The sequence below is a fragment of the Artemia sp. Qi Xiang Cuo genome, chromosome 11, assembly GCF_049724085.1.
Source record: "Artemia sp. Qi Xiang Cuo chromosome 11, ASM4972408v1, whole genome shotgun sequence".
Taxonomy (NCBI): Eukaryota; Metazoa; Arthropoda; class Branchiopoda; order Anostraca; family Artemiidae; genus Artemia; species Artemia sp. Qi Xiang Cuo.
Window position 1 is genome coordinate 7,710,899 of NC_142804.1, and position 17,368 is coordinate 7,728,266.

Sequence of the window (17,368 nt, forward strand, 5' to 3'; positions counted from 1 at the left end):
GTTTAAAGATTAACTTCAGTATTTTTTTTTTAACTTATAAAATACGATATGTCTAGATCATATACCTAGATTAAGCATAGGAGATTTACAAATGGGGCTAAGTTCATACGACTAACTAACAACTAATTAATTAACTAGGGCCCATTAAAAACGATAACATTAACAATTCCGAATTAATAATAACAAGGGATCAAAAGCATTAGGCTGAAAACGTTGAATCATACAACCACTATGTACCGAAGGAAATATTTTCAAAATTGTCTCTTTTCCTTTTCATGACTGGCAGCCCTTTCTAGATTTCAATACACTGGTGCATACACATACGCCCTTGGATTTTAATTTTTCAAAGAGGGATCAAAAACCCAAAAACGGTGCAAAATATGGAAAAAATGCAAAGGGTACAAGACCCAAATAGTTTGAGATATCTCAGCAAGTCCTTTGGGCAAATCCCTTTCTCTTAAGTCCTTTTGTCAAATACCTTTGGGCAAAAGGGATTTTGCCCAAAGGGCAAAGATATACCAGATATACTAGAACGTTTTGGAACGTTCTGGTATATCTTCATAGATGTTACGCTTTTAAGAATCAAAATGATCCTCAGACAAAGACATAATCTACCGCAGGTCACGGCCATAACAGCCCATAACAGGGCCGTATCAAAGATTTTTTTTTAAGGGGGGGGGGGGGGTCACAAAAAACGCATAAGAATTTGTTAATATTCCTTTTTGCTACGTTTTTACGAGTCAGAAAAAATTTCGGAGGAGATTCGAACCCCCTAACTCCCCACAGGTTACAGCCTTGGACCATAATTATTCTTTTTCGGGATCAGAGTAATTCTAGGCTGTTGAATCTACCCTAGCAAAGCAGAGATTTCTTCCTAGCTTCAACAATGTTATTCATCCTTAATTATTGTCTGTTAATAACAATTAGAAAAATAATAAGATTTACTCACAGTGCGTCTGTCACAAGATCAAATGATATAACTCAAAACTGGTACAAGAAGCCTCACATGCCACTAAACTTGAAACAAGGGAGCCCCAACTTACAAAGTACACAAAAATAAAATGAAAACAGATTAAAAAGATGAGGCAGCACAACATAAAGAGGGAATCAAGTGGAGGAGTTTAAAAAAAAAAAATGATAAAGAATAACTAAGCAAAGATCAACGTCTCTCAGAACCTAAGGAAAGAAAAAGAGCAACAACCTAAAACTACTATAAAAGCCCCAGTGCCACAAAATTTGAAAAAAAGGTACTTCGAATTGCAAAATACACAAAAGTAAAATATAAAAAGATGAGACAGCCCCAATATAAAAGGGGCAAGCAGAAGAGTTTTGAGGGAAAGGACTAAGATAAACTAAGGAGAAGTCAAAATACCTGTTTAGTGAGAAGATAAAGAAGAACTGGTAAGATGTATTGAAGAGCAAAACAGAAATTAAAAAGATGAGGCAGCACAAATATAAAAGGGCCAAGTAGAAGAGTTTTAAGGGAAAGGACTAAGATAAACTAGGCAGAAGTCAAAATAACTGTTTAGTGAGAAGATGAAGAAGAACTGGTCGGATGTATTGAGCAAAACAGAAACTAAAAAGATGAGGCAGAACAAATATAAAAGGGGCAAGTAATAGAGTTTTAAGGGAAAGGACTAAGATAAACTAGGCAGAAGTCAAAATAACTGTTTAGTGAGAAGATGAAGAAGAACTGGTCGGATGTATTGAGCAAAACAGAAATTAAAAAGATGAGGCAGCACAAATATAAAAGGGCCAAGTAGAAGAGTTTTAAGGGAAAGGACTAAGATAAACTAGGCAGAAGTCATAATAACTGTTTAGTGAGAAGATGAAGAAGAACTGGTCGGATGTATTGAGCAAAACAGAAATTAAAAAGATGAGGCAGCACAAATATAAAAGGGGCAAGTAAAAGAGTTTTAAGGGAAAGGACTAAGATAAACTAGGAAGAAGTCAAAATAACTGTTTAGTGGGAAGATGAAGAAGAACTGGTAGGATGTATTGAAGAGCAAAACAGAAGTTAAAAAGATGAGGCAGCACAAATATAAAAGGGCCAAGTAGAAGAGTTTTAAGGGAAAGGACTAAGATAAACTAGGCAGAAGTCAAAATAACTGTTTAGTGAGAAGATGAAGAAGAACTGGTCGGATGTATTGAGCAAAACAGAAACTAAAAAGATGAGGCAGCACAAATATAAAAGGGCCAAGTAAAAGAGTTTTAAGGGAAAGGACTAAGATAAACTAGGAAGAAGTCAAAATAACTGTTTAGTGAGAAGATGAAGAAGAACTGGTAGGATGTATTGAAGAGCAAAACAGAAGTTAAAAAGATGAGGCAGCACAAATATAAAAGGGCCAAGTAGAAGAGTTTTAAGGGAAAGGACTAAGATAAACTAGGCAGAAGTCAAAATAACTGTTTAGTGAGAAGATGAAGAAGAACTGGTCGGATGTATTGAGCAAAACAGAAACTAAAAAGATGAGGCAGCACAAATATAAAAGGGCCAAGTAGAAGAGTTTTAAGGGAAAGGACTAAGATAAACTAGGCAGAAGTCAAAATAACTGTTTAGTGAGAAGATGAAGAAGAACTGGTCGGATGTATTGAGCAAAACAGAAATTAAAAAGATGAGGCAGCACATCACAAAGAGGGAATAAGGGGAGAAATTAAAAAAAAATGATAAAGAATAACTAAGATAAACTAATAAAAAGTAATGATAAACAAATAAATAAGATAAAGGACTAAGATAAACTAAGAAGAAGTAAAAATACCTGTTTAGTGAGAAGATGAAGAAGAACTGGTAGGATGTACTGAAGAGCGCCAAGGGCATAATACCGTGAGGTCCTTTCAGGAGTCCTCCCCATTTCCTCCGCTTCCTGAGCCTCGACAACGAGATCAATTTCCTCGTCACAGACGTTGCTCCAAAATTCAATACCTTGGAGGGCAATTTCATCTATGTCGGATTTCATAGCCTCCAGTGAAATCTAAATGAATATTTATGATATTAATGGTCACATCAGAGCAAATTTATACAGAAACGATAGCTAAATCCAAAAACAAAATATCAACCCAAGTACTCTCTAGACCCTTCACATCCCCCTTGTCTAACAATTAAAACAAGATTCCACGAGAAATTTTGACAAAACACACAATAGTGGGCAAAACCCAAATATTTAGGCCAGAAATAAACTTATTTCTGTCTGATTTTTTTTTTCTAATCTTCACAAGGCGCCCAAGAATTTATTTGGGTGGGTGTTCAACGTATTCAAAGTAATATTAAGGCGAAGGTCTAGGTCCAGGAGAAAAATTCCAGGTGGAGGTCTAGAAAAATTCCCAGAGGTAGAGCTACATTTCCATCCAAGGGAATAAGTTAGAGGAATAATCTTAAAAATTTCCCAGAGTGGCTTTCCCAGTGAACTTTTGAGGATAAAACACTAAAATACAAGGAAATCACGGCATTTGAAATAAGAAACACCTAATTTTTACGACCAGAGCCTATTCCATGATATATATTTTAACTCGCCCAAAATATATGGCAAAGTGATTACTTAAAAGATAAAATCCCGAGTTCTAAGCCTACAAAGGACATGGGTTTTTGAAAATAAAGGCTAAAGAAATTACGTTAAATGAATTATTCCAGTCTGTTATCTCTCCCTCCTATAATTTATAAGATTTGTATTTATTTTGAAAAGCTGTATGATAAATTCCTTAATTTATTTAATATTATTTTTAATTTGAATAAATGAGAAAATCTGTAGTATTAATCCTTATTTTATCGAATTCATGATAAGGCCTGATAGTGGGTGGGTAGAAATTACTTTCCGCCCCACCAAGGGCAGGGGTATCCATTGTATTATATGACATGATTTATTAACACTAAAAGTCCTATTGGGCCATGGTTAATACACAATATACTTAAAAAATAATAAATGAAAATACCCTTATTGTAAACAAAACACAAATAAATCTAAAGAAAATGATCTCTATGCTCCATGCCCAGTCCAATGAACCTTCCCAATTCATTATCCCCCAAAAATTTCTATCTCTTAATATATTACCCACCCATTCCTCCCTTTCGAACCACTCCGGAAAAATATTCTTATTTTATCGAATTCATGATAAGGCCTGATAGCTTCAATATTCCTCTTTTTTTTGTAAATCTTAGCATTGGCAAATCCATGGGTGGGTAGAAATTACTTTCCGCCCCACCAAGGGCAGGGGTATCTATTGCAGCCATTGTATTATATGTTGCGCAATCGTTAAAGATACAGTCGTGGCTTCCAAATATACAAAAAACATAAGTTATTTGAAGAGGTTAAGATATCAGTATCCGAAAACTTAAATTTTTTTATAAAATTCTCGAAAATTTTTGATAAGATATTTAGTATCCATATAGAAATACTTTGTTTTGTATGTACTGGTAAATGAGGACAGGCTCTCGATAGTAGGCTAAGTTTAATAATATAATTTAATATAACCTAAGTTTAATTTAATAATAATTTTAATAATATAATATAGGAGGTTTAATAATATAATTGATGGAATTGTTTAGATTCGTAGATGGCGGTAGTAATTAAGAATTGTAACCTGGATTGGTTATGAGAAACGTTACGGTTTTGTCCTATTTTTTATTTATATATTTGTATAGTTATTTAAACATATTTTTACATATTTTTTATATTTAATTAGTACATTTTTTTTTCTTTTGCTACCAGTTTCAGTTTATGGGTGAAAATGGTAATAGTCTAACCCAATAAATTTGAGGAGTGTGGACATCTAGCCAGACTGATGGACATAATTTACATTTTGGGAAGCTGTGTATAACTCTTGCAGGGGACACAAAAAGTATAGTCACATTCACTTGACATGGAGTCAGAGCCTTGTTTGAGAACTGAAGTGAAGTTTTATAGCCTATATCAGGTAGGAATATCTGAGATTGGTACACTAAACTTATGTCTCATCAAGTCATGTTTCTGCTTTCGAGTGGATGGTTCAGTTTAATCAGGTAGCACTTTCAAACTGTAGTTGGAATAAAATAGCAAGTGCTACGATGTGCGATGATTCCATGGCCCTTTAGCAAAATCTTTTTTAGAACCTCAAAAGATATGCCGTAGATAATTTTGGAGACCACACTGCATTTCCATGGCAATAAATAAAAGTTCAAATAGGGATAAAATCCTTTTAATAGAAATTGTGACACAAACAGTGATAGAAATTCACAAAAAATACCAAATATTTCCGTTACATATGCAGTGACCGTCATCAGTAGTAAAATTACCTATCAGCCTATCAAAGACTACAACGAGATAACTAGAACCAAAAATATCTGATCACGGGGAAAATCTTAAAACGCAAAAGGCTACCAAAATACAAGCTATTAAACACTAGAAAATTCAAACAAAAATATTGCTATATTAGAAAGTTAACCCTCTCGATTTAATACAAGAAACCTACTTGACTCAATATGGGAAGTTAGAAGCGGTCGAAAGAAGGGAATTAACGAGGCTTTAGACAGTAGTATATTTCATCAAGTAATAAGACCATCTAATCCAACAAAAGCATCTCAACCTAAGTTAAATCATAAAATTAGACAGTAATTCACAATAATTCTAGAACGAAACAGAATTTAACATATATAATAACACTATAATAGAAAATAATAATAACTATATAACAGAATAAATATAATAGAATAAATAATAATAACTATATAACAGAATAAATATAATAGAAATATAATAGAATAAATAATAATAACTATATAATAGAAAATAACACTGCATATGTGACCGAAATATCTGGTATTTTTTTGTGAATTTCTATCACTGTTTGTGAAACACTGTCTATTAAAAGGATTTTATTTCTATTTAAACTTTTATTTATCTCAAAAAATAAAAAGTTACAGCTTCCAAAAAAACGAGCATTTTTCCTAATGTCCCGAAGTGCTTCCACCTACTTTGTAAAAGTGATTTTGGAATTTCAAACTTTCATCATTTTCAAACCTTTTGGGGATCTATAAATATTACTAAATAAATAATAATAAATAAATAATAATAAACAAATATTACGAAATATTTATTGTGGGAAACATCAGAAACCAAAAACCGGATGATGACTGTGCTCAAAAATGAGCAAAGACCTAAATCGTTGCAAAAACAACTTAGAGGCAAAAATCACTCGGTCCCCAACTCAACTTTTTACCGAAAAAAGAAGGCTTGTTGCACCCTTTTGAACTAGAATTCGATAAGAGCCTTAGCGGGTCAGCGACCCTTCTACTACCCCACCCCTCTTACTGCCAACCTTTGTGCAAGAATGTAGCCATGTTGCGACTTGATTGAAGCAAAACCATGCAAGAGTATTAAATGTGTGTAAGTGGGGGACCAAAGTTGGCCAATGGCCCCCCTAAGTTTTAACCCAGATTATAGAAATGATGCAATACAACGATACAGTTTTGTAATTATTAAATAGTTGAAACCACTTGGTGCTAGACAAAGAATGAAATTGTTTTTAACATCAAATACATAGTAAAAAATAAAAAAATGTTAAGTTTTGAGGTGAACTAAAGTAGTTATAACTTATAAATGCTGCTACTTTAGAAATAACAATGTATATTGAGTTGGGTTTATTTTTTTAGACCAACTAATAACCAACTATATTGTAGTAAATATGGCACATTTAAGGTTTGTGCTTTCTGCATGGTGTAAATGGTGTGTTTTCTGCATTGTGTAAATGGTGTGTTCTCTGCATGGTGTAAATATGGTATGTTTAAGGTTTGTGCTCTCTGCATGGTGTAATTGGTGTTTTTCTGCATGTTGTAAATATGGCATGTTTAAGGTTTGTGTTCTCTGCATGGCGTAACATGGTGCGTTCTCTTGTAGACTTGTTTGTCTACAGTAGTATAGTTTTAATTTTACCATCACCCAACAGCTGAGATTCAGTAATATCTATCCACAAAATCATTTTTTTTTTTTATTTGCATTGTATATTTTAGATTGAAAAATACATTGAAAACAGGTGGAAAACATGCGGAAACGGAAAGTTTTCTATTTTTTAAGCGAGTTTGAATAACCTCCTAAGAAAAATTCTTAGAAAAAAAAATCAAAATTTAGAAGAAAATTCAAAAGAAAAATAAAGCGAACCTAAAACCAAAAATAAGTTCTACTAATGTTATATAATAAGTCAAACGCAAAGCAAATAGAAATTACTAAGGACGAATAAACGAAAACTAAAATGAACAAAAACCAATTTTAGATTGAAAAATGCATTGAAAACATGCGAAAATAGAAAGTTTTCCATTTTTCAAGCGAGTTAGAGCAACCTTCTAAGAAAAAATCCTAAGCAATATCATAATTTTGGTTTTGCGAATCGCTAGATGGATCCAATAACACAAATGCCCTGTCCTCTGAGGTCAATTTATTCACTGCAAAATCTAGTGTTTTCACAGAGAAGACAGATCTTAAAAATTAAGAATTTGTTACCAAATAATAATGACAAGAGTTAATTCTAAGAGCAGAGCAAATTTGAAACCATCTTTAATGTATGTGTCATCATCTTAGTTCTTTATAAGAAAAAATCTTATCAAAACAACGTTTTTAAGGTTTTGAGCAGTTGGCAACCAACTGCAGATGGCATTCAATCAATGGCGAAGAAACAAATCAGTGTTGCAATATTTTTGTCAGCAAACCCAAACAAGCTGGTGTACTACACGTTGTCATAGCAACGCAAATCCGTTTCTTTTAAATTATATCATTGCATTTTCACCACCCTTTTAGACAAGTTTCGATTTCTTGGAACGGCTGTTAAACTATAAATGTTCATTTAATTTATATAATAAAAAAAACTCTCTCATACCAAAGATATCCACTAACAAATTTATACTTACCGCAAATAACGCAGGTCCCATATACGCCTCCATATACCGATAGTAAAGTGACATGATCTTGACCAAACACTGCAAAGCGGACACCTTAATTTTTGTGTTAGGAGATTGCGTTGCTTCGCAAACCACTTGCATAATGTAGTTGCGCTCGTTCTCTTTTTCAAAGTTGGCGCGGGTAAACTCGAGACTGTTGAGTAGTGCTGTTGTGGCAGCCAATTTTACATGCTCGTTCTTCTCGTGTTTCTTCATTCCATGAACGATCGCTGTTAGGATCTCGTTTGATTGCGCAGCAAGAATATCTGGATCCTAAAAGGATTAAATAATAAATGCAGGAAAATGGCAATTCAGTGGTGGCCAATCATGTTGTGAAAACATTATGTGGTGGCCAATTCAGGAAAATGGCAAAAAAAAAAACGAAAAAGTCCTCTTCTAACAGCAAAACTAGTTAGACCTACAAGAAGGAAGCTAAGTTCTGGCAGAAGTCAAATTTCCTTTTGTGAGGTAGATTTCCCCACCACGTGATGAAAAAATATCTTGCTTTTCATCTTCTTCGGCAATATTCGCCACTTGTAATTCCATAATTCTCTTTTAGCATCTCTCAGCTATTGACCCAGTTAGGCACCAGTTATAAACATTACAAAATTGTCATAATTTGATGGATTATCTATTTTTTATGTCATTGAGTAGATCCTTTTGGGTGATTTTTTTTTATATTGGGTTAAAAATGAAAGTCTTCATTTAGACTTTCCTTCTAAGGCTAAATTTCTAATATACCTTAGGCTAAGATTTAAGGCTAATTTTCTAAAAAACAAAATCTGGCTAAATCTTCAGGTGAATTTTCTAAAATACAATTTTGGTTAAATCTATAGAATGCCCACCCAAAGGGTGTTTCTTGTCCATAATGATAAGATGCAATGGGTCACTTAGAATAGGAGTAGGCTATTATGTGTTTATAGTCGCCCCTGCTTCCCCCTCCCCCTTATTTGAAACACTTTTATGCTAATACTAGTTTATTGGGATAATTTGGTATAAACAATAGAAACATGGTAAAGTTTGGACTACAACAAATATTAGTCAACATATTAGTAATTTAAATTTATATTTTCACAATCTTAAAAAACATCCAATAGAAATAAAATATAAAGATGAAATAGAATAAAAGCTTACTATATCTTGGCAAATGTAGCCAATAGCTTCTAATGTTGCTTCGCGTAACATTTCGGTACTATTTGGAGAAGTGACATTAGTCACCAAAAGTCGAATCAAATCTGGCCATTGATTTACTGGCAACTCAGCAACAGCAATGTAGGCAACACACTGGGCGGCTGCACTTGGTCGAGATGTTTCTGTGCCTAATGCGGAGACAACCTAAAACAAACCACGATTTTATCAAAGTGGTTCATGCTTCTCTGTAGCCTATTCAATGAGTTCTTATTTTAGCCAGCGTTTTTGAGAAGAAGTTATAACAGTAGAATATTACAAAACAAAATTGATTCTTGTTTTTATAACTCTTCAGTTGTTTTTTTAATCTATACATTTTCTGTGGCATAATTTCTAACCTTTTACATTTAATTACACTTTATATAATGTCATTACACATTGTTTTTTTAACTTTCATATTAAATTACAAAACCTTACATTCAAATCTACAGTTATTTCTACTTGGAGATAATTTTCAACTTAAAAGATATTTGTGGAAAGATCTATTATGGTGGACATACTTTTTCAAATGCTATGCTTAAACCAGGTAAATTCAATGAGAATAAGAGCACTCTACAGTCCTTTTAGTACAACTATGTTTCAAACAGGAATGCATGTAGGGGGGCCTCTACCCCTAATTTCTGAGCATCTTATATTTAAATTTTTTTTTTTTATTATTACCCCCTCCCTAAAAAAAATCCTAAGTACGTGCCTGGTTTCAAACATAGTTACACTGAAAAGACTTAGCCTGCTATTATTTTATTTAAGTTAGTTGCATTGACCTAGAATTTGTCTAAAACATTAATGTAAAAAAATCAGTTAACTTTGTAAGAACCTCAAATCAGAAGAATTTACTGAACCTGTAAGTTGTGTACGTTTGATTGAATTTACATACATTAAACCACCATAAGGAATCACTTCATAACATCTATTTTAGTTTTTCATATACAAGTTTTTTTTTGTTTTTTTTTTCCTTTGCTTTGTGCATAATGCTGTTCATCTTTTTTTTTACTGCTTAATTTAGTTTTTCTTTTTGACAAATGCTCCAGGTTGACAAAGGCTCCCTGATGTGAAGCCATATCAACAAAGGCTCCCAGATGTGAAGCCAGAGTACTTTTAGGCGTTTTTTTTAGTTTATTCTTCAGTCTTTTTAAGAAAAGCCCCACCCACTGCTTATACATCTTCATATTTTTATTTTATTTACTAATGGAAAGCCAGTGTGATTTAAGAAATGATTAATTACAAGGCAATATACCTGTTACTGGCAAGCCACCTTCTTATAAGCCCTATCTTAATGGTGTTCCACCTACCACTATTCTTTACATAATTCCCAATGTCAATAGCAACTAGCAGGCGCGCTCTCCATAAGCACTACTTAATGGTGTGCTACCTACCCCTATATTAAATTATCTTAAATTGCACTTGCCAGCAGTAGGATGAATTTTTTTTTTTAACTATTCCTAATATATAGCAGGATTGGCAGGCCAGATGTTATTAGCAGGCCACCTTTTCATTAGTATTTTCTTATTGGTGGACTACTTACCATAATTCCGAATATCTATCAGGACTGGCAGGCCATATGTTACTAGCAGGCCACCTTCATTAGTATTTTCTTATTGGTGGACTACTTACCCCAATTCCTAATATCTATCAGGACTGGCAGGCGAGATGTTACTAGCAGGCCACCTTTTCATTAGTACTTTCTTATTGGTGGACTACTTACCACTATTCCTAATATCTATTGAGACTTGCAGGATACCTTTACATAAGATTGGTGTACTCAATACCGATATTCTTTACACAATTCCACTTATAACTAAAATGAAGTTAAAATATTGAACAATCAAGCAGCATTTTTAATAGGACAAAGAAAAAAGAAAAAAGAAAAAAAAATATCATTAACAATAGAAGCTCAAATATTTTGGATTTACTCCTGGGAGACTTTATCAACAGGAACAAAAAAACAAAAACTTATGTTAAAGCAACATATAAAAAAAGGATAAGAAAAACATGACAAAAAACAAATACTATACAAAACAAAACAAAAAACAAAAAAATTCACATCTAGATAAAGTCCAATATGGTATTTCAATTAATATATCACAAGGCACAGGCAGCATGTCTGATATCTTAACTATCTTCTGATATTAATAACTCCTGATATCTATTAGGGGAAACAAAAATATCTTTTGATATTAAAGAGCCCACAAACAAAATTTTGATTTTCTCAGCACTTTTTAAAGCCTCTGTCCAACAGAAGGGATAGTAACACTCTTGGCTACAGTTAGAGCATAAACAAGAGTTATTTTTTTCTTGTAGTTGTAGTATCAAGTTGTAAATTTCAGAAAAAGTTATGTATGGGGGTGGGCTTGGAGGGGGGGGGGGGTTGAGGCAACTTAGAATTTCTTATGCTTAATCTATACCTTTCTTCTTCCTGGCATATATACAGGTGAGGTCCAAAATTTCCAGGCTTTGGCAATTCTTAATACTTTTCCTTATGAGCTTACCCCTCTCCAGACTAAATTCCCATGTGTCCATTCTTTCCTAAAAATGTCAATTTTATTTCTGTTCTCTTTATCCAAAAAAACTGTCTCTTTTTGTATGAAATTCAAATCCCTTCACATCTAACTTAATTTTGTGCTTAAACATCTTATGAAGAAAATGGAATAGAAATCATTCACCAGAACATTTTAGAAAAATTAAAACAATAATGACTTACTTTTATAATAGCTTTAATCATTTATTTATTACTAGCAGCAAAGCCAGTCAAGATTTTCTTATGAGCAGGAGAGACAAATTTTTTCCCATTCCTCCCAAAAATGGAAATGCCCTGTTTTTTTTATGTCTATTGTCCACCAGGCTCTTTGGCCAGTAGATTAATTACTTGTCAAATGTCAATTACTTAAGGATTATACTTGGCACACACAATAGCCATGACAATGTAAGGCAAAAACTCACATTCTTTTTCACATAATTCCTGACATCTTCAGGGAGAGAAAGCCATCGTTTCTGATATTCAGCCTTCATTGCAGTATCTTTTGATGTCAAGGTATTTTTTAACTGAAGGCCAGCTGCCATTCTTGGCACCTGAGGATTGTTCACACCAGCCAAAACATCTGATAGGGCCTTCATGAACTCAGGAAGATTACCAAGTGCCAATTGCTCAAGATATGCAAGGGATGATGTCAGTTCATTGTGATCTGAAAATAAAATATCGTGAGCACAAGTTTAAAGTCAAAACTAAATGGTGAGCAGGGGACCAGAAAACTTTTCACTCAAGAACATGGTCATTTTTTTTTACTTTTGTACATTTAAAACATTAAATATTTTATATTGTAGCTTTTGTGAATTTTGTTAGGTATAGATAAAAATATATACATAGTGAGTAAGATTGGGTACATAAATTGACTTTGATTAGAGTTGCTCAAAAAGACAGGATAGCTAAACCTCTTCCATAACTAGAATCAGACATATTACTTGGCATTCCAAAGCTTATGGGCTTAAGGATTCTCCTGACAGTACAAACTTAAAATTCTTAGGACAAAATTCACCAAGCATTCCAGGTTTTCTTTCATTGAACTCAAGCACAGTTGCTAATTTTGACATTTTATTAGCAAGATTTATGTGTTAACAAAAATAGTTTATAGTTAATTAGAATCAATAAGTAATTAGTTTATTTTATTATAATTAGGCTATAATTAATTGAATATAGTAAATAGATTAGTTTATAGTTAATTGGAATGCCACTTTAGCTCCAAAATCAATTTTTCAACAGGTTGTGAAAAAATGTATACAAAGTAGGATAATGTGGTCTCCATAATTACAATCTCCATAATCAATCTCCATAATTACAGCTGTTCAGTGAAAACTATTCCTATGCAGTCCTAAATTTAGGCCTAATTTTAGATTTCAAATGTAATTTCTATTATTGTACTGTTATTAAATTGCTTTAAATTAGATAAATTATTTACTGCTTTAAAAAAATAGCTTTTAATTTCTAATTAATACTTTTAGATTCTAGGAACCTAATATACTGATTTTCCACTTCAGAATGATTATAGATGGCATTTTACTTAAAGGAGTCACACCAAACCATAGACACATTTAAACTCTGGAATCCTTTTATTTTTCATGCTTATTTCAGACCCCAAGGGATGTTGTCATAGCTATTTTCAGTGCTATAAGGGCCACTGTCTTGAAGAAAGACTTGTATGTGATGTCAAGAGCAATTGCAATGATAGAAGTGATGAACAAAATTGTGATAAGTATATAAAGAAGAAGTTTTGTTCCCAATTTATACAGATCCCACTAATTCTTCATAATACTTAAAGGAGATAAAACTTTTTATACTAATTCTACTATATACATGAGGTTTTTAGAATCATAAGTGAGCGGAAAATTTTCTTATTCTTAGTTGACATGGAGTACAATAATAGGAACTAAGAAAACTTTAGTTGATTATGGACAAGGTATCATCAGAATAATTGTATCTTGATTGAAATGAATTCCTTTGTTTTAAAAACAAAGTTTTTCTAATGGAATGAACAATACTGACGTTGAAACTAAATTTCTTACTTTACAACTTTGCAGCAAGTATTGTTTCATTATTTTATATATTATAACAGTACAATAATAGAAATTAAGAAAACTAGTTAATTATGGACAAGGTATCATCAGAATAATTGTATCTTGATTGAAATGAATTCCTTTGTTTTAAAAACAAAGTTTTTCTAATAGAATGAACAATACTGACGTTGAAACTAAATTTCTTACTTTACAACTTTGCAGCAAGTATTGTTTCATTATTTTATATATTATAACAGTACAATAACAGAAATTAAGAAAACTAGTTAATTATGGACAAGGTATCATCAGAATAATTGTATCTTGATTGAAATGAATTCCTTTGTTTTAAAAACAAAATTTTTCTAATGGAATGAACAATACTGACATTGAAACTAAATTTCTTACTTTACAACTTTGCAGCAAGTACTGTTTCATTATTTTATAAATTATAACAGTACAATAATAGAAATTAAGAAAACTAGTTAATTATGGACAAGGTATCATCAGAATAATTGTATCTTGATTGAAATGAATCCCAAGTATCACTCAAATTTATGACACTACTGCAAAGAAAACACAGTAGAAGTATTTACATTGAAGAACCCTCTATCAACCCTTCATATTCAGCATCCTGGGCTTGAGGTTGCAACTTTTTTATTATGTAACCATCTCTGATAGCCAGACCAATTTATTTTTTTTTGTCTTGGTTGCTATTTTTTGGCCAGACCAATTTATTGTTTAGTTTCAGTTGCTCTTTCAAAGCCTTTCATCTATTGCAATGTCCCATTGATGTGCCACCAAAAACAGTGGATTCTTTATTTTGGTAAGATGCAGGTAGAATTGGTCTTTTAGTGAATTAATTTAAAAAAAAACTTTGCCTCAAACAAGTTTTTCAAAGAAAAGTAAAAAGCTCCATTAAACCAAAAATGAGCAGAAATAAAGTCAAATAATCTTCCAAGTATAAAACTACAACAACTCACCATCAATAAATAAATAAAACCACAAAACAGAAAGAAATTACACAAACAATCAAGTCATACTCAAAACAAGCAAAAATTAGCATGAGTAGGGCTGACAACCCCACCTTCTCAAGACCAGAACATAATTGGCACTTTACTAAAAACAAAATATATAAAAAGCAGTTTACATTTTTGAGTTTAATAAATAAAAAATTATCAAGATTTTTAAGAATAAATATCAGTATATGTATATTAAACTGACAATCCATGATCATTTGTTTTGCTTTTTGGTAAAGTGCAAATTATGTTCCTGTCTTGAGAAGGCAAGGGTGTTGTCAACCCAACTTATGTTAATTTTTGCTAATTTGTGTTAATTGTTTTGAGTTTGACTTGTTTATTTATTGTAAATTCTGTTTGTTTTCAGTTTCATCTAGATTATTGGGAAATTATTTGACTTTATTTCTGCTCAATTTTGGTTGCTCTTTACTTTTCTTTGAAAAATTAGTTTTTTTGGAAAGGCTTTTTAAATAAATTCCTGTTTGTTTTTTATTGACATACTCTTTTTTATGAAAAAAAAACATTTTATATTTTTTGTTTTTTTTTCTAAGACTCCATAGTTTGTCCATCACCTCCCGTAAATAGCCCTGATTTCTTGCAGTTATCCTCTTCGCTTTGTAGAACTTCAAGTGTTAATACTAGTGTATCAACTGAAAATGAACTTAGTGAATTTTTCTTTTCATGTGATAGGTCAAGTAAATCGAGCTTCATGAGTGCCATTTCTGAACTAACATCTACCCTGCCTTTGTCAAACACAGTCACAGCTATGGGGCCTCTTCCTCTGGACGACCGGTCACGTAAGCCTCGAAATAATAATACCCTGCATGTCATATCTAGCAATGTTGATTCTCTTACAAATAAACTTCTAAATATCCAAGGGCTCTTAAAAGATGAAGCAGATATTGCTGGGCTAGTGAAGATTCTGTCAAACTTTACTACAATACCTGTTACCAAAAATATGTTGCAGATATCTGGTTTTCAGTGCTTCACTAATCTGGGGCAACCAAACTACAGAAGAGGAGTTGGTATTTATGTCAGGGAAGGTTTCCAGGTTAGTCTTATTAACCGTTTAATTTTTTATGTATCCTGGGTGGAAAGTTTATGGCTTGATATTACTCTTCAAGAAAATAAAAAAATCTGTATTGGGTGTGTAAACAGAAGCCCTAGTGCACCCAGTCTCAATGGTTGTGAAATACATCTTAAAACTATCATTGATGGCATATACAGTATCATCTGATTCAACTTCCTGTTAATCAAGTGGGTTGATGGTCTTGGTCATATAGTATCTAATAATGGAGATTCACCATTTGTGTCTTGCTTATCTGATAACTTTCTTCACCAAATGGTTGACAAGCCAACAAGGCATCATGGCAACCAGAATCCTCCCTTGTTGGATCTCACAGTTTTGAGCAATCCAGATTCCCTAATCAGAAATGAATTTCTTCCTCCAGTTGGCAAGAGCTACCACTCAGTTATCCTCTCTGTGTTATCCTTGAATATACATCTGCAACCTAATGTTTGTCCTCAAACTTTTATTGACTACCAAGCAATACAGAAGGAACTAGCCTCAATAAATTGGTCAAAACTGATTATTTCTGATATTAATATATCATGGACAAATTTTAAAGAAGCCCTCCTTTCAATTGAAAAAAAGCACTCCCCTATCATCTACCAAAAACAGCCAAAAACACTTCCATTCCTCACAAAGGATGCAAAATCAATTGGAAAGCCAGAGCCTGGAAAAGGTACAACAAGGAGAAATCTCAGGAAAATTGGATAAGGTATGCTAAGGCTTGGAATCTTGCCTCTACTGTAGTTAAGGAATTGAAGTCTCAGCATGAGGAAAAGCTTGCCACAGATATCAAGACAAATCCCAAATCTTTCTGGAGACATATTTCTGCCAAAAATTCAAACTGTCACATCATTCCTGACCTCAAACATAATGCCATAACCCACTCATTGCCAATAGATAAGGCCAATGTATTAAATACCCAGTTTGCCTCTGCCTTCACCATCCAACCTTGTTCAACTATTCCTGCAGCACCATCAAACTTAATATGTCATCCAATGTCAAAATTATCAATTACCAAAGATATGGTCTTGAATAGCCTGGAAAAACTTGATGTTAATAAATCTAAAGGATCAGATGGAATGCTGAATTGTTGGACTCTTCCAGCTGTCCCTACAAAATGGAGAACTAAAATCAGATTGGAAAAAGTCCTATATAACACCAAACCACAAAAAAAGCCCCAAAGATAATGCAGAAAATTATATTACTATCAGCATCACTTCTGCAGTTGTAAAGGTGCTTGAGAGATTTGTCAACAGAGCTCTAATTCAACACTTGGAAACTAATAACATCCTCACTTCCAATCAATGAAGCTATTGATGAGGTTATTGTCCAGTGGATACAGAGTTTCCTTTCAGAAAAGACACAAGTTGTAAGAGTTCACAACTCTCAAGGTGTCCCTCATTGCTCCTTGTCTTTAACTGTTTTCAGCAGCATTCCCCAGAGAACCATTCTTGGGCCAAGTCTCTTCAACTTATATATAAATGATGCACCCACTCTCCTCTCAAACCTCCTCAATCTATATGCTGATGATTCAAAACTTGTTGGTAAGGCAGCCACAACCTCTGACTGGCAATGTATTCAAAAGGACCTTAATATTCTTGGGACTTGGGCTGATACATGGCTCCTCTCATTCAATATTGATATATGCCA

The 17,368-nt window shown here is 33.0% G+C and overlaps 1 protein-coding gene across 3 annotated transcripts in view; it reads right to left on the minus strand.

The window, feature by feature from the left end:
• The window catches only part of Fs(2)Ket (Importin subunit beta Fs(2)Ket), an 81,151-nt gene that overhangs the window by 56,867 nt on the left and 6,916 nt on the right, over positions 1 to 17,368 (minus strand). For all 3 annotated transcript variants that reach the window (XM_089096248.1, XM_089096251.1, XM_089096250.1), the window contains exons 2-5: positions 12,023 to 12,264; positions 9,032 to 9,232; positions 7,868 to 8,170; positions 2,757 to 2,969 (exon numbers count right to left, since the gene is read on the minus strand). In XM_089096248.1, the coding sequence (XP_088952374.1) occupies positions 2,757 to 2,969; positions 7,868 to 8,170; positions 9,032 to 9,232; positions 12,023 to 12,264 (959 nt within the window). The remainder of the gene's footprint in view (positions 1 to 2,756; positions 2,970 to 7,867; positions 8,171 to 9,031; positions 9,233 to 12,022; positions 12,265 to 17,368) is intronic.